The 19,846-nt window shown below is 42.8% G+C and overlaps 1 protein-coding gene across 1 annotated transcript in view; it reads left to right on the forward strand.

Moving 5' to 3' along the window:
- The first annotated feature begins 6,203 nt into the window (after nt 1-6,203).
- Nucleotides 6,204-19,846, forward strand: part of SLC10A6 (solute carrier family 10 member 6) — a 32,785-nt gene continuing 19,142 nt past the window's right edge. Inside the window, exon 1 of the mRNA XM_025386496.1 lies at nt 6,204-6,580. Coding sequence (XP_025242281.1) covers nt 6,204-6,580 — 377 coding nt within the window. The remainder of the gene's footprint in view (nt 6,581-19,846) is intronic.

A 19,846-nucleotide genomic window follows, 5' to 3' on the forward strand; every position in this document is an offset into this window, starting at 1 on the left:
AAAAAAAAAAAAAAAAAAAAAAAAAAAAAAAAAAAAAAGCTCCATATCACCTCATTGTATGGTTGTACTATAATTTACTTAATCAGTCTCTCTTTGGACATTTAAGTTGTCCCAGTTTTCTGCTTTTATAAATACACTGTTATAAATAGGAATGCATTTATAAATAACGATACTGTTATAAATAGGAACATCTGCCCCAAAGAAATAATAAATCTTGGCTGGGTGTGATGGGTCACACCTGTAATCACAGCACTTTGGGAGGCCAAGGTAGGCAGATCACGAGGTCAAGAGATGGAGACTCTTGATGGAGACCATCTGGCCAACATGGTGAAACTCTACTAAAAATACAAAAAAACTCGACTAAAAATACAAAAAAATTAGCTGGGCGTGGTGGCGCCTGTAGTCGCAGCTACTCAGGAGGCTGAGGCAGGAGAATCACTTGAACCCGGGAGGCGGAGGTGGCAGTGAACCGAGATCGTGCCGCTGCACTCCAGCCTGGCAACAGAGTGTAAAGAAATAATAAATCATTGCCAATATTGAAGTTTGTTTATTAAAACATCTTCTTGATAAACAAAGGCTCTTAGTACATATTGCCAGACTTTACCCAGAAAGGTTATATGAATTTTCTTTCCCACCAGCAGTATATGAGAATGTGTCTTTCACTCAACTCTTACAAGCTGGGGCTATTCACCTTAAAATTGTTTATTCTTGTTATGCAAAACATGTTGTCTTATTTCACTGAACTTAAACAAAAAATTAGTAATGATGGCCAGGTGCAGTGGCTTACACCTGCAGTCCCAGCACTTTGGGAGGCCGAGGTGGGTGGATTGCTTAAGCCTAGAAGTTCAAAACCAGCCTGGGCAACATGGAGAAATCCCATCTCTACAAAAAATATAAAAATTAGCCAGGCATGGTAGTGTGCGCCTGTGGTCCCAGCTACTTGGGAGTTGAGGTGGGAAGATCACCTAAGCTCCAGAGGTCAATGCTTCAATGAGCCATAACAGCAGCACTGTACTCCAGCCTGGGTGACAGAATGAGACCCTGTCTCAAAAAAACAAAAAAACTAAAAAAACTAGTGGTGATGTTGTCCTAATTCCTTTTCTTTTTTCTTTTTTTTTCTTTTCTTTTTTTTGAGATGGAGTCTTGCTCTGTTGCCCAGGCTGGAGTGGAATGGCATGATCTCAGCTCACTGCAACTTCCGACTCCCAGGTTCATGTGATTCTCCTGAATCAGCCTCCTGAGTAGCTGGGAATACAGGTACCCGCCACCATGCCCAGCTCACTTTTGTGTTTTTAGTGGAGACAGGGTTTCACCATGTTGGTCAGGCTGGTCTTGAACTCCTGACCTCAGGTGATCCTTCTGCCTCAGCCTCCTAAAGTGCTGGGATTACAGGTGTGAGCCACCACGCCTGGCTGTTTTCTGCTGCTATAACAGAGTATCATGGATAAAGTCATTTATGAAGAAAAGAGATTTATTTGGTTCATGGTTCTGGAGGCTGGGAAACCCAAAATCATGGGCTTCCCAAAGGGTCACATCTGGTCAGGGCCTTCTTGCTGCATCATAACATGTCAGAAGGCATCACATGGCATTCCCACTCTGAGGAACCCATTCTCCCCTCGATAACAGCATTGATCTATCCAGAGCCCTCATGACCTGATTACCTCTTAAAGGGCCCACTTCTCAACACTGTTAAAATGGCAATTAAATGTCAACATGAGTTTTGGAAGGGACTTTACAACCAAAGAAGATGTTGATCACTTTCTTTTCAAGTATTTTGTGTGTGTGTGTGTGTGTGTTTTTTTCTGGGAAGTGATAGTGTTTTTATTGTTGAGTTTAAGAAAAATACTGAATTTGGTTTTTTACCTTGTGTCATGTCTGAGTAGTCTACTTTTCCATTACTGCCAATTTCCTTTATATCTGTTTTAGATTCATCTCTCATGAATTTATGTAAACTCTTTTTGAACCTGTAGGATTTTTCGGTCCTTCAAGCTTCTAGAAGTTTTCCCCTGTGCTACCTTTCAGAGCGTGGGAAACAGTTCCACAGCCAAGTCTGGTTACCTTTTCTTTTGGCACTTTCCCCTCAGACTTTACATTCCTAACCTTTTCTGTTGGTTTTCCTGAGGAGTATCGTTCACCCCAAATTCTACTTGCAGAGGCTGCAAGTACATGAAATACTTCCTGTGATTTGTAAAACTGGATCTCTTTTTTTTTCTTTTCTTTTTTTTGAGACGGAGTCTCGCTCTGCCGCCCAGGCTGGAGTGCAGTGGCCGGATCTCAGCTCACTGCAAGCTCCGCCTCCCGGGTTCACGCCATTCTCCTGCCTCAGCCTCCCGAGTAGCTGGGACTACAGGCGCCCGCCTCCTCGCCCGGCTAGTTTTCTGTATTTTTTAGTAGAGACGGGGTTTCACCGTGTCAGCCAGGATGGTCTCGATCTCCTGACCTCGTGATCCGCCCGTCTCGGCCTCCCAAAGTGCTGGGATTACAGGCCTGAGCCACCGCGCCCGGCAAAACTGGATCTCAAAATGAAGGTGAATGCATATTAAACATATGTAGATGCCTTTTAAGTGTGTGAGAATAGAAGATAATATTAGAGATTAGGGATTAGTTTATTTCTCCATCCTTAAGCCAAATAGTGGTGTTTGGCTATGAGCTATGCCTAAGTGGTTGCCAGTCTTTTCCGCATGGTCTTGCTATTGACTGCTTTTCATTGCTTCCACTTCAGTGTGCTCCAGGGAAGGAAGCAAGGACAGGCGGAGAATTAGATTGAGATTTAAATCCCAATGTTATAATTTACCTGCTTAATAATCTTGGACAAATAATATGGCCCCAATGGGCCTTTGTTACTTCCTAGAATAAATGTGAGGATTAAGTGGGATCTCATGATCTGCCTCACTGGTTTGGGATGTAAAGTTGGTCATGCTTTTTAAAATTTCCTAATTAATCATTTGAATCTCCACTTGCCAATAAGGGCAAGAAGTCTGCGATCCAATATTTGAAATCTTCTTTACAAATTGACCGAGAACCTTACTCTTCCCAAGGAAATCTCCTTCCCATCTCCAGCTGGGGAGAAACTTGGAAAAGCCTGGCCAGCCCGCTGGTAGGCCCTGGGATCACTGCTGTTGTTTCTGTTGGGACCTTTTGATGGATTGGCCCCACCCAGTCCAGTGGGCCTTTATCCATTGCCACCATGTCCCTTCTGGTCCAGTCCTCGCACACAACATGGTGGTGTCCAAGCCTGGGCTCTCAAGATGACTTCTCTTCAGGTCACATCCATATACTTAGTCATTGTGTCCTGTGGCATCTGTCCGGGGTGACTGGACACAGAGGAACCTGTCATCAGGCAAGAAACCCCTGTCTTTCCTGGTGCATATTAGAACCAGCTGACCTCAGTTGGAAACATCCTAATTCTTCTGAGAAATTCTGATAACACCACACTTTTTTTTTTTTTTTGAGACGGAGTCTTGCTCTGTCACCCAGGCGGCCAGGCTGGAGTGCAGTGGCACGATCTCCGCTCACTGCAAGCTCTGCCTCCTGGGTTCACGCCATTCTGCCGCGTCAGCCTCCCGAGTAGCTGGGACTACAGGTGCCCGCCACCATGCGCGGCTAATTTTTTGTATTTTTAGTAGAGACAGGGTTTCACTGTGTTAGCCAGGATGGTCTCGATTTCCTGACCTCGTGATCTGCCTGCCTCGGCCTCCCAAAGTGCTGGGATTACAGGCGTGAGCCACCGTGCCTGGCCAACACTACATTTTAAAAGAGGAGTGGCCAAGGTCACCTTTCTCCCTCCCCCAGGAGGCTCCTTGAGGCTGCTATGCATATTTAGCCCCCTCCCGTCTATCAGCACTGAGTACCCAGCAATCACAAAAGTTGCTGTCACACCACCTCATCAGGAATGGGGTTGCTTATACCATCCTCATCAGGAATGGAGGTGCTTATACAAACCTTAAATTTGTATAACTAAAAAGGGCCATTCAAGTGATTCTTCCTGGGAACAAAGAAGGTTGATACTTTGGAAGGCTGAGGTGGGCGGATTGTGAAGTCAGGAGATCGAGACTATCCTGGCTAACACGGTGAAACCCTGTCTCTACTAAAAATACCAAAAATTAGCTGGGTGTGGTGGTGGGTGCCTGTAGTCCCAGCTACTTGGGAGGCTGAGGTGGGAGAACGGCGTGAACCCAGGAGGCAGAGCTTGCAGTGAGCCGAGATCGCACCACTGCACTCCAGCCTGGGTGACAGAGTGAGACTCCGTGTCAAAAAAAAAAAGAAGGTTGACTAAGGGGCTTTTGGACATTATGTAGACAGACACCCCTGACACCTTCTCTTACTAAATAAGTAAATAAAATTCTGTTTCATCAGACATAGCCACATATGTGTAAAGCACCTACCCCACCTGTATTAGTCTGTTTTTATGCTGTGAAGTAAGACATACCCAAGACTGGGTAATTTATAAGGGAAAAAGGTTTAATTGACTCACAGTTCCACATGACTGGGGAGGCCTCACAATCACGGCGGAGGGCGAAGGGGAAGCAAGACACGTCTTACATGGTGGCAGAAAAGGCAAGAGCATGTGTAGAGGAACTCCTCTTTATCAGACCATCAGAACTTGAGAGACTTACTCACTATCATGAGAACAGCATGGGAAACACCCACCCCCTTGATTCAGTGACCTTCCAGCAGGTTCCTCCCATGACACGTGGGAATTATGGGAGCTATAATTCAAGACGAGATTTGGGTGCGGGGGAACACAGCCAAACCATATCACCACCTCTGTCACCCCTGAGAAGTGCTCAGAAAATGTTAGCTGTCTCCCTCCTCCTTTCCTCCTCAGCCTGACCACACCTCTGCATCATTCAAGCTGGGAACACCTTGCCTTCCAGAGACCTTTCCCATTCCTCAGTGTCCATTCTCTGCAGGGCTCTGCGTAAATACGCCCTGTGCTGACCCCTTATACGCAACCTCCAGGGAGGTTAGATGGCCAGAGCTGCTTTCAGGGTTTGTTTGCCAAAGGCAGTTTATTCTTTTTTCAAATAGTTAGAATTTACTTCACATTTGAATCCAACTTGTGTTTTTATACAGCCAGCATGTCCTGAGCATTCTGTCATGGAAAAGAATTTGCTCATCCAAGAATAAACAATGCCTAGCTAGTATCCCTCCTGAGACAGGTAGAGGCGTTTATGAAGTGTGCCTTGTTACTAGCCTGTGCCCCACAAATAAACTTTCTGCTGTGAGAAAGGGTGTGGCACCTGCTTTTTTGGAGGTTTAGTTTCACAGAACCATACAGTCCTTGTCTGGTTTTGCCAGCAGTGCCTGCTTAGAACACACAGAGGGGCCCTGGACACTGTGGTCAGAGGCTGTCCTCAGACCCCATCTCCATTGCAGACCAAGCTCTTTACCACATCCCCTTGCAGGATTCCCAGATGTCCCTAGGAGGCCCAGGAGTATGTATCTCCAAGTAGACTCTTATCTCCAAAAGCAAGTGACAGCTCCCTTGAATTATTTTGGGTGAAGGAATTGGTTTTCACATGTTTCATAAGGCCTAATTAGGTGCCTCATACCATATTATTCTTGCAGATGTTTAATTATTGACTTTAGACACAGATTCTAATAGAAATAGAAGAAAAACTGTGACAAACTCTGAAGTTTTCCTGAAATTATTCATAGTCCCTCCTGACATTTCCTCCACCGGCTGTTTTTTTTTTTTTTTTTTTTTGCTCTAATGTTTCCAACAGACATGCTTTGCTAATGGTACGAGGTGTGGCTTTGTTGTTTTTTCTGGAGTTAGCCTTTCTGTCTGTGCATCCTGGCTCTTTGAAATCCCAGCTGAATTTGGAGAAATTGTTTCTTGGCATCCACCCTGCTTTCCTGGGACACAATGTGATGCTGATGACATAGCCCAGTCACTGTACTTGACAACAAGTTTGTTTGTCTCATCTCAAAAACATATTCAGTGGTGAGTAAGAACAGAAGTGGAAAGCCTTACTTACCGCAGTTTATTATGTGTTTCATGCCCGTGATAATTACTTTTATAATGCCACTTGTGAAAAAATTGATCAGATTAGGATGAATCACCTTGCTGGCCAACAGTTATTGGAATGATTCTCCACGTGTGACTTCGTTGCACTATTACAAAATGTGGCAGGATAGACCTGCCCAGCCATTGTTGCCGGTGTTCATTTGTAATGCTGCCTTAAGGAGATGAGGACATGAGAGCCAATTGTTCCAGCAGCTCAGCCTGCCCTGCCAACAGTTCAGAGGAGGAGCTGCCAGTGGTACTGGAGGTGCATGGAAACTTGGAGCTCGTTTTCACAGTAGTGTCCACTGTGATGATGGGGCTGCTTATGTTCTCTCTGGGATGCTCCGTGGAGATCCGGAAGCTGTGGTCGCACATCAGGAGACCCTGGGGCATTGCTGTGGGACTGCTCTGCCAGTTTGGGCTCATGCCTTTCACAGCTTATCTCCTGGCCATCAGCTTTTCTCTGAAGCCAGTCCAAGCTATTGCTGTTCTCATCATGGGCTGCTGCCCGGGGGGCACCATCTCTAACATTTTCACCTTCTGGGTTGATGGAGATATGGATCTCAGGTAAGTAACCCCAGGGAAGCTTAGTAGTCTGCCTCTTATCCTGCCTGGGGGGAATAACTGACACTCTCTGTTAAAGACTCTTCCAATCTTTTGGTAGAGATTTTACTGGGTGATGTTACAAATATCACAGAGACTTGTTCAGCCATGGGTGGGCTTTACTTTCAGTGCTCAAAATTTACTTTGCTGGTCATCATTTGATTTATTGGCTGTTCTGAGCAGTGGGATATGTTTCCTATGTGATGGTGGAGGCCGGTCTCCACCTCACCCAGTGGCCCTTCCTAAGCTTGAGCTCTTTAGCAACTGGCCTCTTTAGCAACTCCCAGGACTTAAGCCAAGAATCCCAAGAAGCTAATGATTGTGGTTTGGTAGCAGCCATCGTGGCTGTGGTGGCATAGTCAGAATGAGACTCCCGTAGCTCCAGTCAGTGATGCCTGAGCACCTACTTTAGGAAAGAAGCACTTTAGAGGACTGGATAAAGGAGCTTTAGGGGCACCTGGTGGCCATATCCAGCTTTAAGTGCTGGGATGGCCTGTTGATTTGACTTCAGGAGCAACGCAAAGGCTCTCAGGACTAAAACAGTTCTTTCTTGTTGCTTTGCAGATGGTTAACATCATCACTAGATTCACATTCTTTCCCTTTAAGCCAGTGACCTTATTCCCAATTATGGTGTAGATAAATACCTCTGGGAGACATTAAGCCTTGTCCTTTATTTACACTTTAATGAGGATGAATTAGTCACACGCTTTTCTGGATTACACGTTTTGATGGGGGAAAAAAAGAGCATTTGAGGAAGGAGTAGAGGAATCAGCACTGGAAAAAGAACTAGGAACAATGGTCTCTGGAGACTCTTTGCTTACTTGTGAACATACCGTTTCACCTCCTGCCCTGGGGAAGAACTGCTTATAAATTTAAGTCTTTGTTTCATGTGTATGCCATTTAGTTGAGATTTACTCTACCGTGAATGGATGAATAAGAGGTAATGACTGAGCTGGGAGTTGACATCAGTGAGAGTCAGCTGCAGGTATGGGTTTCCAGTTTCCTGCATGTGCTGAATGTTTAGCGTATGGTACATATTTCACCTATAAATTTTAATGGGCTCATACCATGCAGAATAGGAACTAACTTTCACATGGCAGTGTTATTGGTTAAGCACTTATGAGCGATTTGAAAAAAAAAATAACTTGATGAATTTTGTGTTTTACCTTAATGGTAAAAGCCATTAATATTCATTGCTAATTCAAATTCAATAAAGTTGACTGTTTAACTGGGAAATGATAGATATTCTTTGCATGAAGTTCATAAATCAGAGATAAATTCCAGGACCTAAAAGTTTTTGGAAGGAAATAGGAAACTAATATCTATTAAGTACTCTATAGGCATGGGATAGATGCTTTCATGCTTATTTTCTTCTTGGGGCTCATAATAACCTTGTAAATGGCCTTTTATTATTCTGAATTTTACAGCTGAGAAAATTGTGATTCCGGTTAGTTAAGTAGCTTGCCAAATGCTACAAACCAGTATGGCAGAACTCAGATTTGAATTCACATCTGTTTTACATCAGTCTGCAGTTTAGGTACATTTCCCCCATGACATTTAGCAACACAACTAGATCTTCTGTTTTGAGTAGCAGCATAAATCTTCTCAAACACTTGTGTTCTGGGAAAGAGAACATTTATTACCTTAATCTCTTATTAGTCAATGTTGTCATAAAAACACCAATGTATAGGAAATCTATGAAAGATAACGCTAATTTTACTTTCTTTTGCCAACTCTATCTTTAATTCACCTTTAACTTTGTTCAAATTATTTAACCTATCTAAGCCTTATCTCATCATTGGCAAAATGGGGTTAAATTTACCTGCTTCTCACAAGACTGTATATATATGTACACACACTCACACACACACATATAGATAATAGTTTGGGGTGGAGTTTCGCTCTTGTTGCCCAGGCTGGAGTGCAATGGTGCGATCTTGGCTCACTGCAACCTCCACCTCCTGGGTTCAAGCGATTCTCCTGCCTCAGCCTCCTGAGTAGCTGGGAATACAGGTACCCGCCACCACGCCCGGCTGCTTTTTGTATTTTTAGTAGAGATGGGGTTTCGCCATGTTGGCCAGGCTATTCTCGAATTGCTCACCTCAGGTGATCCTCTCGTCTCGGCCTCCCGAAGTGTTGGGATTACAGGCGTGAGCCACGGCACCTGGCTGACACAAGACTATATTTTATGGAGGAAATATATACTTGTGTGTGTGTGTTGGTGTGTGTGTATTCAGGGTGCCAGGCACATAGTAGCTGTGCAATAAATATTATCTATGTTTCCTCTTTTCTTTCTAAATTTTGATTTTGAATCTTACCAACAAAACTCAAAAAAAAAGCAAAAACTAAAATTAGATTTTTGGAAGCTTATAGGTACAAAAGTAATAAAATCAGTTTTCAGTAGAAACCCAAATAGGAGAAAATCCAGTCCAGCGTGAAACAATATCCAAGTGATTACATTTCTTCATAATTGATTACCAACAAAAATCAGTTTTAAGCAAAACTCAGTGGATCATCATTGGTAGGAGTTTTATCTGCTTTTAATGCTGGATAAAATCCAAGAGCGTTTAGCACAACATCTTCATTTGACACATGAAGAAGTGGAGACTTAGCTCCCTGCGGATGACCCTGAGCATGTTTCTCATGCCTTCACTCCAGCTTCACGCAGCGCACTTGCACTTCTCCACATGTTCACCCCACACAGGCATTTCAGAATCCATTGGTTTGAACCAGTTTGTGTGTTCTGCAAATGAGATGATTGATGACACCCATCCTCTTGCAGTTGCCTGGGCTTGTCATCTTGGGCTTGTCATCTTAGCCTTGCCCTGTGACTACCCTCATTCTCACCATGGCCACTCAATCCACTGCCAAGCCCTGTAGCCCCTCCTCTTGCTGTGTTGCTCACAGTTCTTGCTTCCTGTCGGTCTCCACTAAAACTTCCTCAGGTCAGGCCCTCACAATTTCTTTCTTGACTAATTGTATTTTCACAGCAATGAAAGTGCTGTTCTCTGCACCTTTAATCTCTCCATTATGGCTTTGCAGTAAGTGGATAAGGCAGGCTCTGATACCAGATTGCCTATATTCAAATCCTGACCTTGGGCCTCTTCTCTGTAACTGGAAATCACAACATTACTCGCATGGTACTGTGAGGAGAAAACAAACATGTTATACATACAAAGTCTTCTCAACACCTACTAAATTGGTAGAAACTACTAAGCCGGTCTACTTTATTTCTCCAGGTTTTTTTGTTCCACTAGCCACCTTAAGAACAATGGTTTTTAGTCAACATGGGCTGCTTATAGTTCTCTGAACATATCCCACACTCTTCCAGCTTTCTTTTGCCCATGTTGTTCCCACAGTCTGCAATGCCAACTGAACTTATTCTGTCTCCTCCAGTCATGATGTTGTCCTTCCTTATAACTATTCTAGAAAGCAGTTGGCTGACATGTATGAAAAGCCTTAAAAATTATCCTGCCTCTGGGCCGAGTTTGGCTGATCATGGCTGGGTTCTTTTACATACTTGGGAGTTGGTTAAATGTAAACTTGTCTCGGGTGGTGATATGGTTTGGCTCTGTGTCCCCACCCCATTCCTATTTGTCAAGGGAGGGGCCTGTAATCCCCGAATGTCAAGGGAGGGAGGTGATCGGATCATGGGGATGGTTTCCCCCACGGTGTTCTCATGATAGTGAGTGATGGTTTTATAAGTGTTTGGAAGTTCATCCTTTGTTCTTCTTCTCTCTCCTGCTGCCTTGTGAAGAAGGTCCTTGCTTCCCCTTCACCTTCTGCCATGTTTGTAAGTTTCCTGAGGCCTCCCCAGCCATGTGGAACTGTGAGTCAATCAAATCCCTTTCCTTTATAAATTACCCTGTCTTGGGTATTTCTTTACAGCAGTGTGAAAATGGACTAATGCAGGTGGCTTCAACCTGGACAACTGGGCTCTCTTACTACATGATCTTTCATTTTCTAGTAGATGAGCCTAGACCTAATCATATGGCAGCAGCAGCGTTCTCAGAAAGGCAAAGCAGAAAAGGTCTTTTGAAGTGTTGGCTTTAAACCAGATCCTCATCCTTCCACCACATTCCATTGGCCAATGCAGATTGCAAGGCCAGTCCAGCTTCATGGATTAGGAAAGTAGATTTTGCCTCTTGATGTGCTGAGCTTCCAAGTCACATTACAGCAGACTCAGATAAGGGAGGGGTGAAGAATAGGTGGTATTTTTTCCCCAATATATCCTGCTAGAGATGGACAGAATTCCTACCTTTGAGGGTAGGACATGAAAATTAAGATCTGGCAGTACAGTGTAGTAGTTAAGTGCTCTGGAAACAGCAAGCAGACCTGTCACTTACTGACTGGATCCTCTCGGCAGATTGTGCACATTCTCTATGCTTTACTTTCCTCGTTTCTAAAATGAGAAGCGTTCCTACATCATGAGCTGTTGAGAGGATTGAATGAGTTAATATATCTAAAGTGTTTAGAATCTCACCTGGCATAAAATGTGATATGAACTATTATTATTATATAAGGCAGGCAAAAGAACATCGTGTCCTGGGGTCTGTGTTTTAATCTCTGCTCTAGGAGCTGTATGCCTAACCCTAACCCTATATATAATGACATATTTTAATATATATATGTCATTTTTTATCTACTCATCCATCAATGGACAATTGAATTGTTTCCACTTTTTGGCAATTGTGAATAATGCTGTTGAGTCTCAGCTTTCATTTCCCTTGAGTGTATGCTTAGGAGTGGATCTGAGGTTAAATATTAAGTGTTTTGTGACTATAGGAAAAGCAAAGCGAAATATGATGTCCAAATGTCCCCCTTCCCCTACCCTGGTTTCTCCTGAAACTACTGCCCAGAGATGTTTCTCCTGTCTGTCCCCATAATTCGAATTATGTAACTCTTCCTTATAATCTGTTGGAAAGCATTGCAATAGCTGGGCTACTTGTCTGCCTCACCTACTATGTCTGTAACTCCTGGAAGGCTTGTTCATCTTTGCATGTGCAGTGCCAGCCTGGTAGTGGTAGGCACTCAGTAAACATGAGTGAATGAGTGAATGACAGTTTCTGATTGCCTGTGTGTATTACAAAAACTACCCCTTGAAAGAGGTCCAGGCCAGGCATGGTGGCTCACACCTGTAATCCCAGCATTTTGGGAGGCCGAGGTGGGCAGATCACTTGAGGTCAGGAGCTTGAGGCCAGCCTGGACAACATGGCGAAACCCAATCTCTACTAAAAATACGAAATTAGCCAGGTGTGGTGACGCGTGCCTATAATCCCAGCTACTCAGGAGACTGAGGCAGGAGAAACGCTTGGACCCAGGAGGCAGAGGTTGCTGTGAGCTGAGATCACACTACTGCACTCCAGCCTGGGCAAGTGACAGACTGAGACAAAAAAAAAGAAAGAAAGAAGGAAGGAAGGAAGGAAGGAAGGAGGGAAAGAAAGAAAAGAGGTGTCTATTTATTGATGCAACATACGATCAGGACATCTCTCACTTTCTTTTCTTTTTTTTGTTTTTGTTTTTGAGACAGGGTCTTACTCTGTCATCAGGCTGGAGTGCAGTGGTACAATCTTGGCTCACTGAAGTCTTGGCCTTCTGGGGTCAAGTGATCCTCTCACCTCAGCCTCCTGAGCAGCGCAGCTAGGACTACAGGCAGGCACCATCATGCCCAGTTAATTTTTTATTTTTTATTATAGAGACGAGGTCTCACTATGTTGCCCAGGCCGGTCTTGAACTCCTGGGCTCAAGTGATCCTCCCACCTGGGGCTTCCAAAGTGCTGGGATTACAAGTGTGGGCCACTATGCCTGGCCTCCCACTATCTTTATTTGAGAACTTTTGATATATACAAGAGGCCCATTCTTCCCTACGGATGTATTTATGTCCTCAGCTGCAGATAAAGGATTCCGACCACTGGTGGTGGTGGAGCCTGTGGAGCTCAGTGGCCAACTTTGACCTTTGAACTTTAAAGAAGTTATTGGTCCTTCAGTAGAGAACCTGGAAATAGAACTTCAAATTGTTCAGCTCTATCTGACATGTCTTGGTGGAAAACTGAAGGTCCTCTGCATTTAAGGCTTTGGAGACAGAACTGAGACTGAATCCATGAGACTTCATGCAACCTTCCATGTCTCTATGTACTTTAGTTTCCTTATCTATACAATGAAAATAATACCCACACATAGAGTTACAGTGTAAATGAAAAGAGAAAATATATAGAAAAGCATGAGGTGTAACACCCAGCACATAGTGCTCAATAAATACTCATTATTATTGGAAGGCAGCAAATAAGGATAACATTTGTACCGAGGGATGGAAAATCGGGCCTTGAGCTCTATTCTAGGGTCAAATCTGCTGGTATGATCTTATAGCTCACTCCACATCCATCTGGTTAGCTGGAGAATTTTTTATTTATTTCAGTCGGGAAGCAAGTGTGTACTTTTTGTTTTTTTTTGCGATGGAGTCTCACTTTGACGCCCAGGCTGGAGTGCAGTGGCGAGATCTCGTCTCACTGCAAACTCCGCCTCCCAGGTTCACGCTATTCTCCTGCCTCAGCCTCCCGAGTAGCTGGGACTACAGGCGCCCGCCAATACGCCAGGCTAATTTTTTGTATTTTTTTTTTAGTAGAGATGGGGTTTCACCGTGTTAGCCAGGATGGTCTCGATCTCCTGACCTCTTGATCCGCCTGCCTCGGCCTCCCAGAGTGTTGGGTTTACAGGTGTCAGCCACCGTGCCTGGCCACAAGTGTATACTTTCATAGTTTCATAGTTTGAGAGTCAGAGTTCCTGATTTTATGGGATTTTTGAAATTAAAACAATGTATAAATAACTTAATCTCCAATTGCAAAATGTTAGTGACACTGCATTTTAATGTAATGTGTATATATGTAATTTCCCTGCTTTAAGGGAGGGTTCAAGACTTACCTGTTTGTCTAGACTTGCTGAATCTGTCTCATTATTTTCTGTAATAGTTTGGAGATGATGATGCTATTCTTCTTAATGCAAGTGGGATCTTGTTATACTGAAGTTACATTTTGCCAAAAATTTTCCTATACATGAAAAGTCAAGAGATCTACTTAGCCACATCCTCTGTTTATGCTACGTTGGAATTTCATGGCTAAAAATACAAGGCGTGACTTTCCACTGTGCTCACAGGCCTTCACTGTGTACTTTTCCAGCCTTGCTGGTTTTGTAACAGTTGGCAGAGCACCAGGATCACCTCTTGCCATCCTTGACCAATATCATGATCACCATGGGCTTGAAAATTGAATAAAGATGGAAGCAATCACGTAGGTAATCAAGGATATAGAATCAGTCTGATATAAATCTCACTTTGCTTCCCATAATCATGAATCTTTCCTTTCTGCTGTTTGAGCCAAAGACATTCAGTAGAGAAATGTTGTGCTGATTCTCCAGAAGTTCAAGAGAAAAGTGATGTAATATGGAATTCCATTCAGGACTTGGTAATATGGACAGTCAAGGAATGTAGCACTATCGTAGACTAAGAATTGGGAAAAAACTTTCCAAACATCCTCTTCGTGGATACAGAGGTCTGAGAGCTGTGGCAAACTGCTGTTTTTCTTTTAAATTGCTCACCAATCAGGAAGAAGTCTTTGCTTAAAGTAAGCATTCTTAACAGGATAAAGTAATTTCGGGTTTCATATGGAATAAAATATATGCAAGAACTGCTAAGACAAGTTTGAAAAGGAAAAGTTATGTGGAGGTATTTGCCCTATCATATATGAAAACACTTGAATTAGTCTAGTATTTGTTCAGGGAAAAATAAAGTTATTTATCGATGAGCTCGAATAGAATTTCCAGAAAATAATTTGTATACACTTGGCCATTTAATATATGATGAAGGTGACACTTCAGTATAGTGGAAAATGGTTTATTTTAGTAAATTATATTGACACACTTGCATCTCAATATATTAATAGAAAAAATAGATTAGTCTTATACCTGTTACCATGTAAAATACAAATTTTAAGTGAATTGAAAATACAAGTATAAAAGTAAAAAGTAGAAGGCAACATTTGAATGCCCTCAGATCAGGGTATAGGTCTTTAAGATAAGAAACTCAGAAGCCTTTAAAAAAACAGCTTTTTTTTTTTTTTGAGACGGAGTCTCGCTCTGTCGCCCAGACTGGAGTGCAGTGGCCGGATCTCAGCTCACTGCAAGCTCCGCCTCCCGGGTTTACGCTATTCTCCTGCCTCAGCCTCCCGAGTAGCTGGGACTACAGGCGCCAGCCACCTCGCCCGGCTAGTTTTTTGTATTTTTTTAGTAGAGACGGGGTTTCACCGTGTTAGCCAGGATGGTCTCGATCTCCTGACCTCGTGATCCGCCCGTCTCGGCCTCCCAAAGTGCTAGAAAAAAACAGCATGAGACTATGCCAGCTCCTAGAGATGGACAGGAAAATAGGACCTGGCTCTTATGCTGCTCACTCTGGCACAGATGGACAGGTACCTAAGCACTTGTGTAGGGTACAGCGTGTGTATAATTCATGAGCCAATATCAATAAAACTGTGTCCGGAGGGCCGTGGATTCAGAATCCTAGAAGGAGGATCGCTAATTTTCCTAGATATTGCCAGACACCCTCCGTGGTGTACCATTTTTACCAGCAATGAGTGAGAGCGCAGCTTTTTTATAGTAAGTCATAAGCAAAGTCAAAGATATATACCATGCTTGGGAAAAATACTTGTGTTGTTCATGATAATATGAGCCCTAATTTTAAAAGAACTCCTACAAGTTGAGAAGAAGTCTGACAAGCAAGATTGTTTAGAGGACACAGAAGAAGCCACTTGACATGAAAGAAAGCACAACCTGATAGAATCCAGAGTGGAGGCCAGGCGTGGTGGCTCACGCCTGTAATCCCAGCACTTTGGGAGGCTGAGGTGGGTGGATCACCTGAGGTCTGGAGTTCGATACCAGCCTGGCCAACATGGTAAAACCCTGTCTTTACTAAAAATTTAAAAAAAAAAAAAAATTAGTCAGGCGTGGTGGTGGGTGCCTGTAATCCCACCTACTCAGGAGGCTGGGGCAGAGAGAATCGCTTGAACCTGGGAGGTGGAGGTTGCAGTGAGCCAAGATCACGCCACTGCACTCCAGCCTGAGTGACAGAGTGAGACTCCATCTCAAAAAAAAAAAAAAAAAAAAAGAGTGTAACAAGAGTGAGATCAATTTTTCAACGCTGGCATGACAATTAGAAGGGACTGATCACATCCAGAGTAGGCAAGATTGTGAAATTTAGCAATCTTTTTGGAAAGTAATCTGGAAGTATGTGTTAAAACAAAAAACACAGACTTTTACATAGCAATTCTGCCTTGGGGAATTCACAGAAAGAAAAGAATTATTTCAAGTGAAATATATATGAGTGTTTATTATAACATTATTTATAATGGCAAAAAACTAAAAGCAACTGACCTACTGTTAATGAAGTGATTGAAGGAATTATGGCATATTTAGATTATGGCATACTTCGCAGTCTTTAAAAGAATAAGTTTAAAGGTACTGATCTGAGAGGATGTCTGTGATAGATGAAGTGGGGTAAAAAGCAACCAAGCTGCCGAGTAAGGTATTATAAGGCTCCTTTTTTTTTGTTTTTAGAGACAGGGCCTCCTTCTGTCCCCAAGGCTGGAGTGTTGTGGTGTGATCATAGCTCACTGCAACCTCAAACTCCTGAGCTCAAGTCATCCTCCTGTCTCAACCTCCCAAGTAGCTGGGACTACAGGTGTGTACCACCACATTCAGCTAATTTTTGTACTTTGTTGTTGTTGTTGTTTTTGTAGAGACCAGGGTTTCTCTATGTTGCTCAGGCTGCTCTTAAACTCCTGGTCTCAAGCAGTCCTACCAATTCAGCCTCCCAAATTGCTGGAATTACAGGCGTGAGGCACTGCACCTGGTCTGGTGCCTTTAAAAAGAAAAATAATGAAAGAAAAAAAGTCCTATTGATTTAACAAACAATCATGAAATAAATGGACTGCTTAAAAGAGAAATAAAAGAGCAGAAGGATGTATACACATAATTGTAAGTTATCTAAGTCTGGATTTCTGAAAGGAGCACCAATCAGCTAAATATTTGCTTCTTAAAAGTTTACTTGCTTTTGTCTTGGAAGAGTGTGTGTGTGTGTGTGTGTGTGTGTGTGTGTGTATATATATATATATATATATATTTTTTTTTTTTTTAAGACGGAGTCTCACTCTGTCGCCCAGGCTGGAGTTCAGTGGCATGATCTCGGCTCACTGCAACCTCCATCTCCCAGGCTCAAGCAATTCTCCTGCCTCAGCCTCCCGAGTAGCTGGAATTACAAGCGTGTGCTGCCACGCCCGGCTAATTTTTGTATTTTTAGTAGAGACGGGGTTTCACCATGTTGGCCAAGCTGGTCTCGAACTTCTGATCTCAGGTAATCCGCAAGCCTTGGCGTCACAAAGTGCTGGGATTACAGGCGTGAGCCACCATGCCCTGCCGGAAGAGCATAATTTTATAGAAAGTCTCTTTTTCTGTATTGCTATGGACTGTTTACCATATGAACTAAGTATAAAGGAGTCATTTCAGTAAGATTTTTACCAATGTTCACCTGCAGATACATGACATATGAGGGGGACAGAGAGAATATTTCCGTAGCACCAGTGTGTTGACACTGGGTCATTCTTCGATTCATACATTTATTCAGTAAGTATTTAACGAGCTCTTCCAATGTGCTGCAGCATGAGACTATGCCAGCTCCTAGAGATGGAGAGGAAAATAGGACCTGGCTCTTATGCTGCTCACTGTGGCACAGATGGACAGGTACATAAGCACTTGTGTAGGGTACAGCGTGTGTATAATTCATGAGCCAATATCAATAAAACTGTGTCCGGAGGGCCGTGGATTCAGAATCCTAGAAGGAGGATCGCTAATTTTCCTAGATATTGCCAGACACCCTCCGTGGTGTACCATTTTTACCAGCAATGAGTGAGAGCGCAGAGGGAATCTTTTTAGTATCATTGAAGTAAAATAGATGCTGCTTTGTCAAGAGTGTAAACATTCTCCTGGCAGAAAATGTTGAAGTAGTCATAGACGTATTGTTTTATAGGCAGGGTAATTGGATGGAAGCAATGGTGATATAGATTAGGAGGAAGAGTGATGGATGACTTGTAGACCCAATAAAGTGCTGAAGGACCCTCGCTGTCTCTGCAGAAGACCTTGACATATGAAGGGCCTCCTCCTTCTCCTTTGTAGAGCAGGAGGGCAGTCTGCTTCTCAGTCTGTCAGTCATTTGTGTCTTGTACACAGAATGAGCACAGTGTCTATAAACAGTACGTACGTGCTTAAACAGATTGTGTAATTTTTTCCAGCAAATTGAAAGATAAAATATCTGACTGGTCTGATGGGTATCTTCTTTCCATTTATTTTCTTTCCCCTAATTTTACTAATGCATTCTTTCACTGGTTCTATCACTCAGGTAAGTACAAAATACAGCCTTAGCTTGGGGATTGGGAGTGAGATTGAGATGGAAAGAATAGATTTGGGATGGAAGGCACCAAAAAGTGAGGTAAGGTTGAATGGTACTGAATCTAGTTCTTCAGTTCTCATCCTCTCTGATTTTTACCTTCATTTGGGAGCTCTCTTTTGTTAGCTGTCATGAAATATAACCTCCCAGCTCTCCACTGACTTCTTTTTTAAATTTTATTTTTAATTGACAAGTTAAATTATATATATTTATGGTGTACAACATGATGTTTTGCTTATTTGCTTCTCAAATCTCAGTTTTCCTTCCTTCCTTCCTTCTTTCCTTCCTTCCTTCCTTCCTTCCCTCCCTCCTCCCTCCCTCCTTCCCTCCTTCCTTCCCTCCCTCCCTCCCTCTTTCTTTCTTTCTTTTTCTTTCTTTCTTTCTTTCTTTCTTTCTTTCCTTCTTTCTTTCTTTCTTTCTTTCTTTCTTTCTTTCTTTCTTTCTTTCTTTCTTTCTCTTTCTTTTTCTTTCTTTCTTTCTTTCTCTTTCCTTCCTTTCTTTCTTTCTCTTTCCTTTCTCTCTTTCTTTCCTTTCTCTACATGCACCATGGGCTCTTCTTCCTCTCCCTGGTTTAGAGCACAGGAGGCTTTAAAATACATAAAATATTAACTATCAGTTAATGTAGCTAAGTGCTTTTCCCTAAATAAAAAATGTAGACTAAAAATATATATGGAAAATACAAAAACACAATATATTATGGCCAGGTGTGGTGGCTCACGCACTTTAGGAGGCCAAGGCGGGTAGATCACCTGAGGTCAGGAGTTCGAGACAGCCTGGCCAACATAGTGAAACCCTGTCTCTACTAAAAGTACAAAAATTACCCGGGTGTGGTGGCAGGCATCTGTAATCCCAGCTACTCAGGAGGCTGAGGCAGGAGAATCACTTGAACCCAGGAGGCGGAGGTTGCAGTGAGCCGAGATTGCGCCACTGCACTCCAGCCTGGGTGACAGAGTGGGACTCCATTTCAAAAAACAACAAAAAATAACAAATTACAAATGTGTGAAGCAGTAACTTAGTTCATATAATGCAATAACAGTATAGTAATTGTCTTAGTACATTTTGTGCTGCTATACAGGATACCCGAGACTGGGTAATGTATAGAGAAGAGAAATTATTCTCTTACATTCTGGAGGCTGGGAAGTCTAAGATCAATAGCTGGCAACTATTGTCTGGTGAGGGCCTTCTTGCTCCTCACGTGGTGGAAGAGAGAAGGGCAAAAAGGAATAAACTTCCTTGGTGGAGTCCTCTTAAAATGGCATTAATTCATTTATGAAGGTGGATTCATCATGATCTAAACACCTCCCAGAAAGCTCCATCTCTCAATACTGTTGCCTTAAGGATTTGACTTCCAGCCTATGAATTTTGAAGGACACATTCAGACCATAGCAGTAATCACGATACACAGTTTTTGAGGACTCCAAACCAAGTACTCTTCCCCCTCCACCACAGACATTAGGTACTTAAAAGTTCTTAAGGTCTGTTGCACTTAAGATGTGTTAGCCTTTTTACTTAGAGACAATTAACCTCAATAATAATAGAGATAAACAAACCACAACTTCCTTCTGATGGTCTCAGTTGTTTTCCTGGTAAAACTATGTAGCATGGCTGTTGGTTTTGGTTTGGTTCATCCAGCTCACAAACCCACATTTCACTTTCCAAGGTGGACAGAGACAACCCCAATAATGACAGAGATAAACAGACTAATTGTCTTTAGAAATCTTCCCAGGTTTGTTCACCAAAGACTG

The sequence above is a fragment of the Theropithecus gelada genome, chromosome 5 (genome assembly GCF_003255815.1).
Source record: "Theropithecus gelada isolate Dixy chromosome 5, Tgel_1.0, whole genome shotgun sequence".
NCBI classification, from domain to species: domain Eukaryota; kingdom Metazoa; phylum Chordata; class Mammalia; order Primates; family Cercopithecidae; genus Theropithecus; species Theropithecus gelada.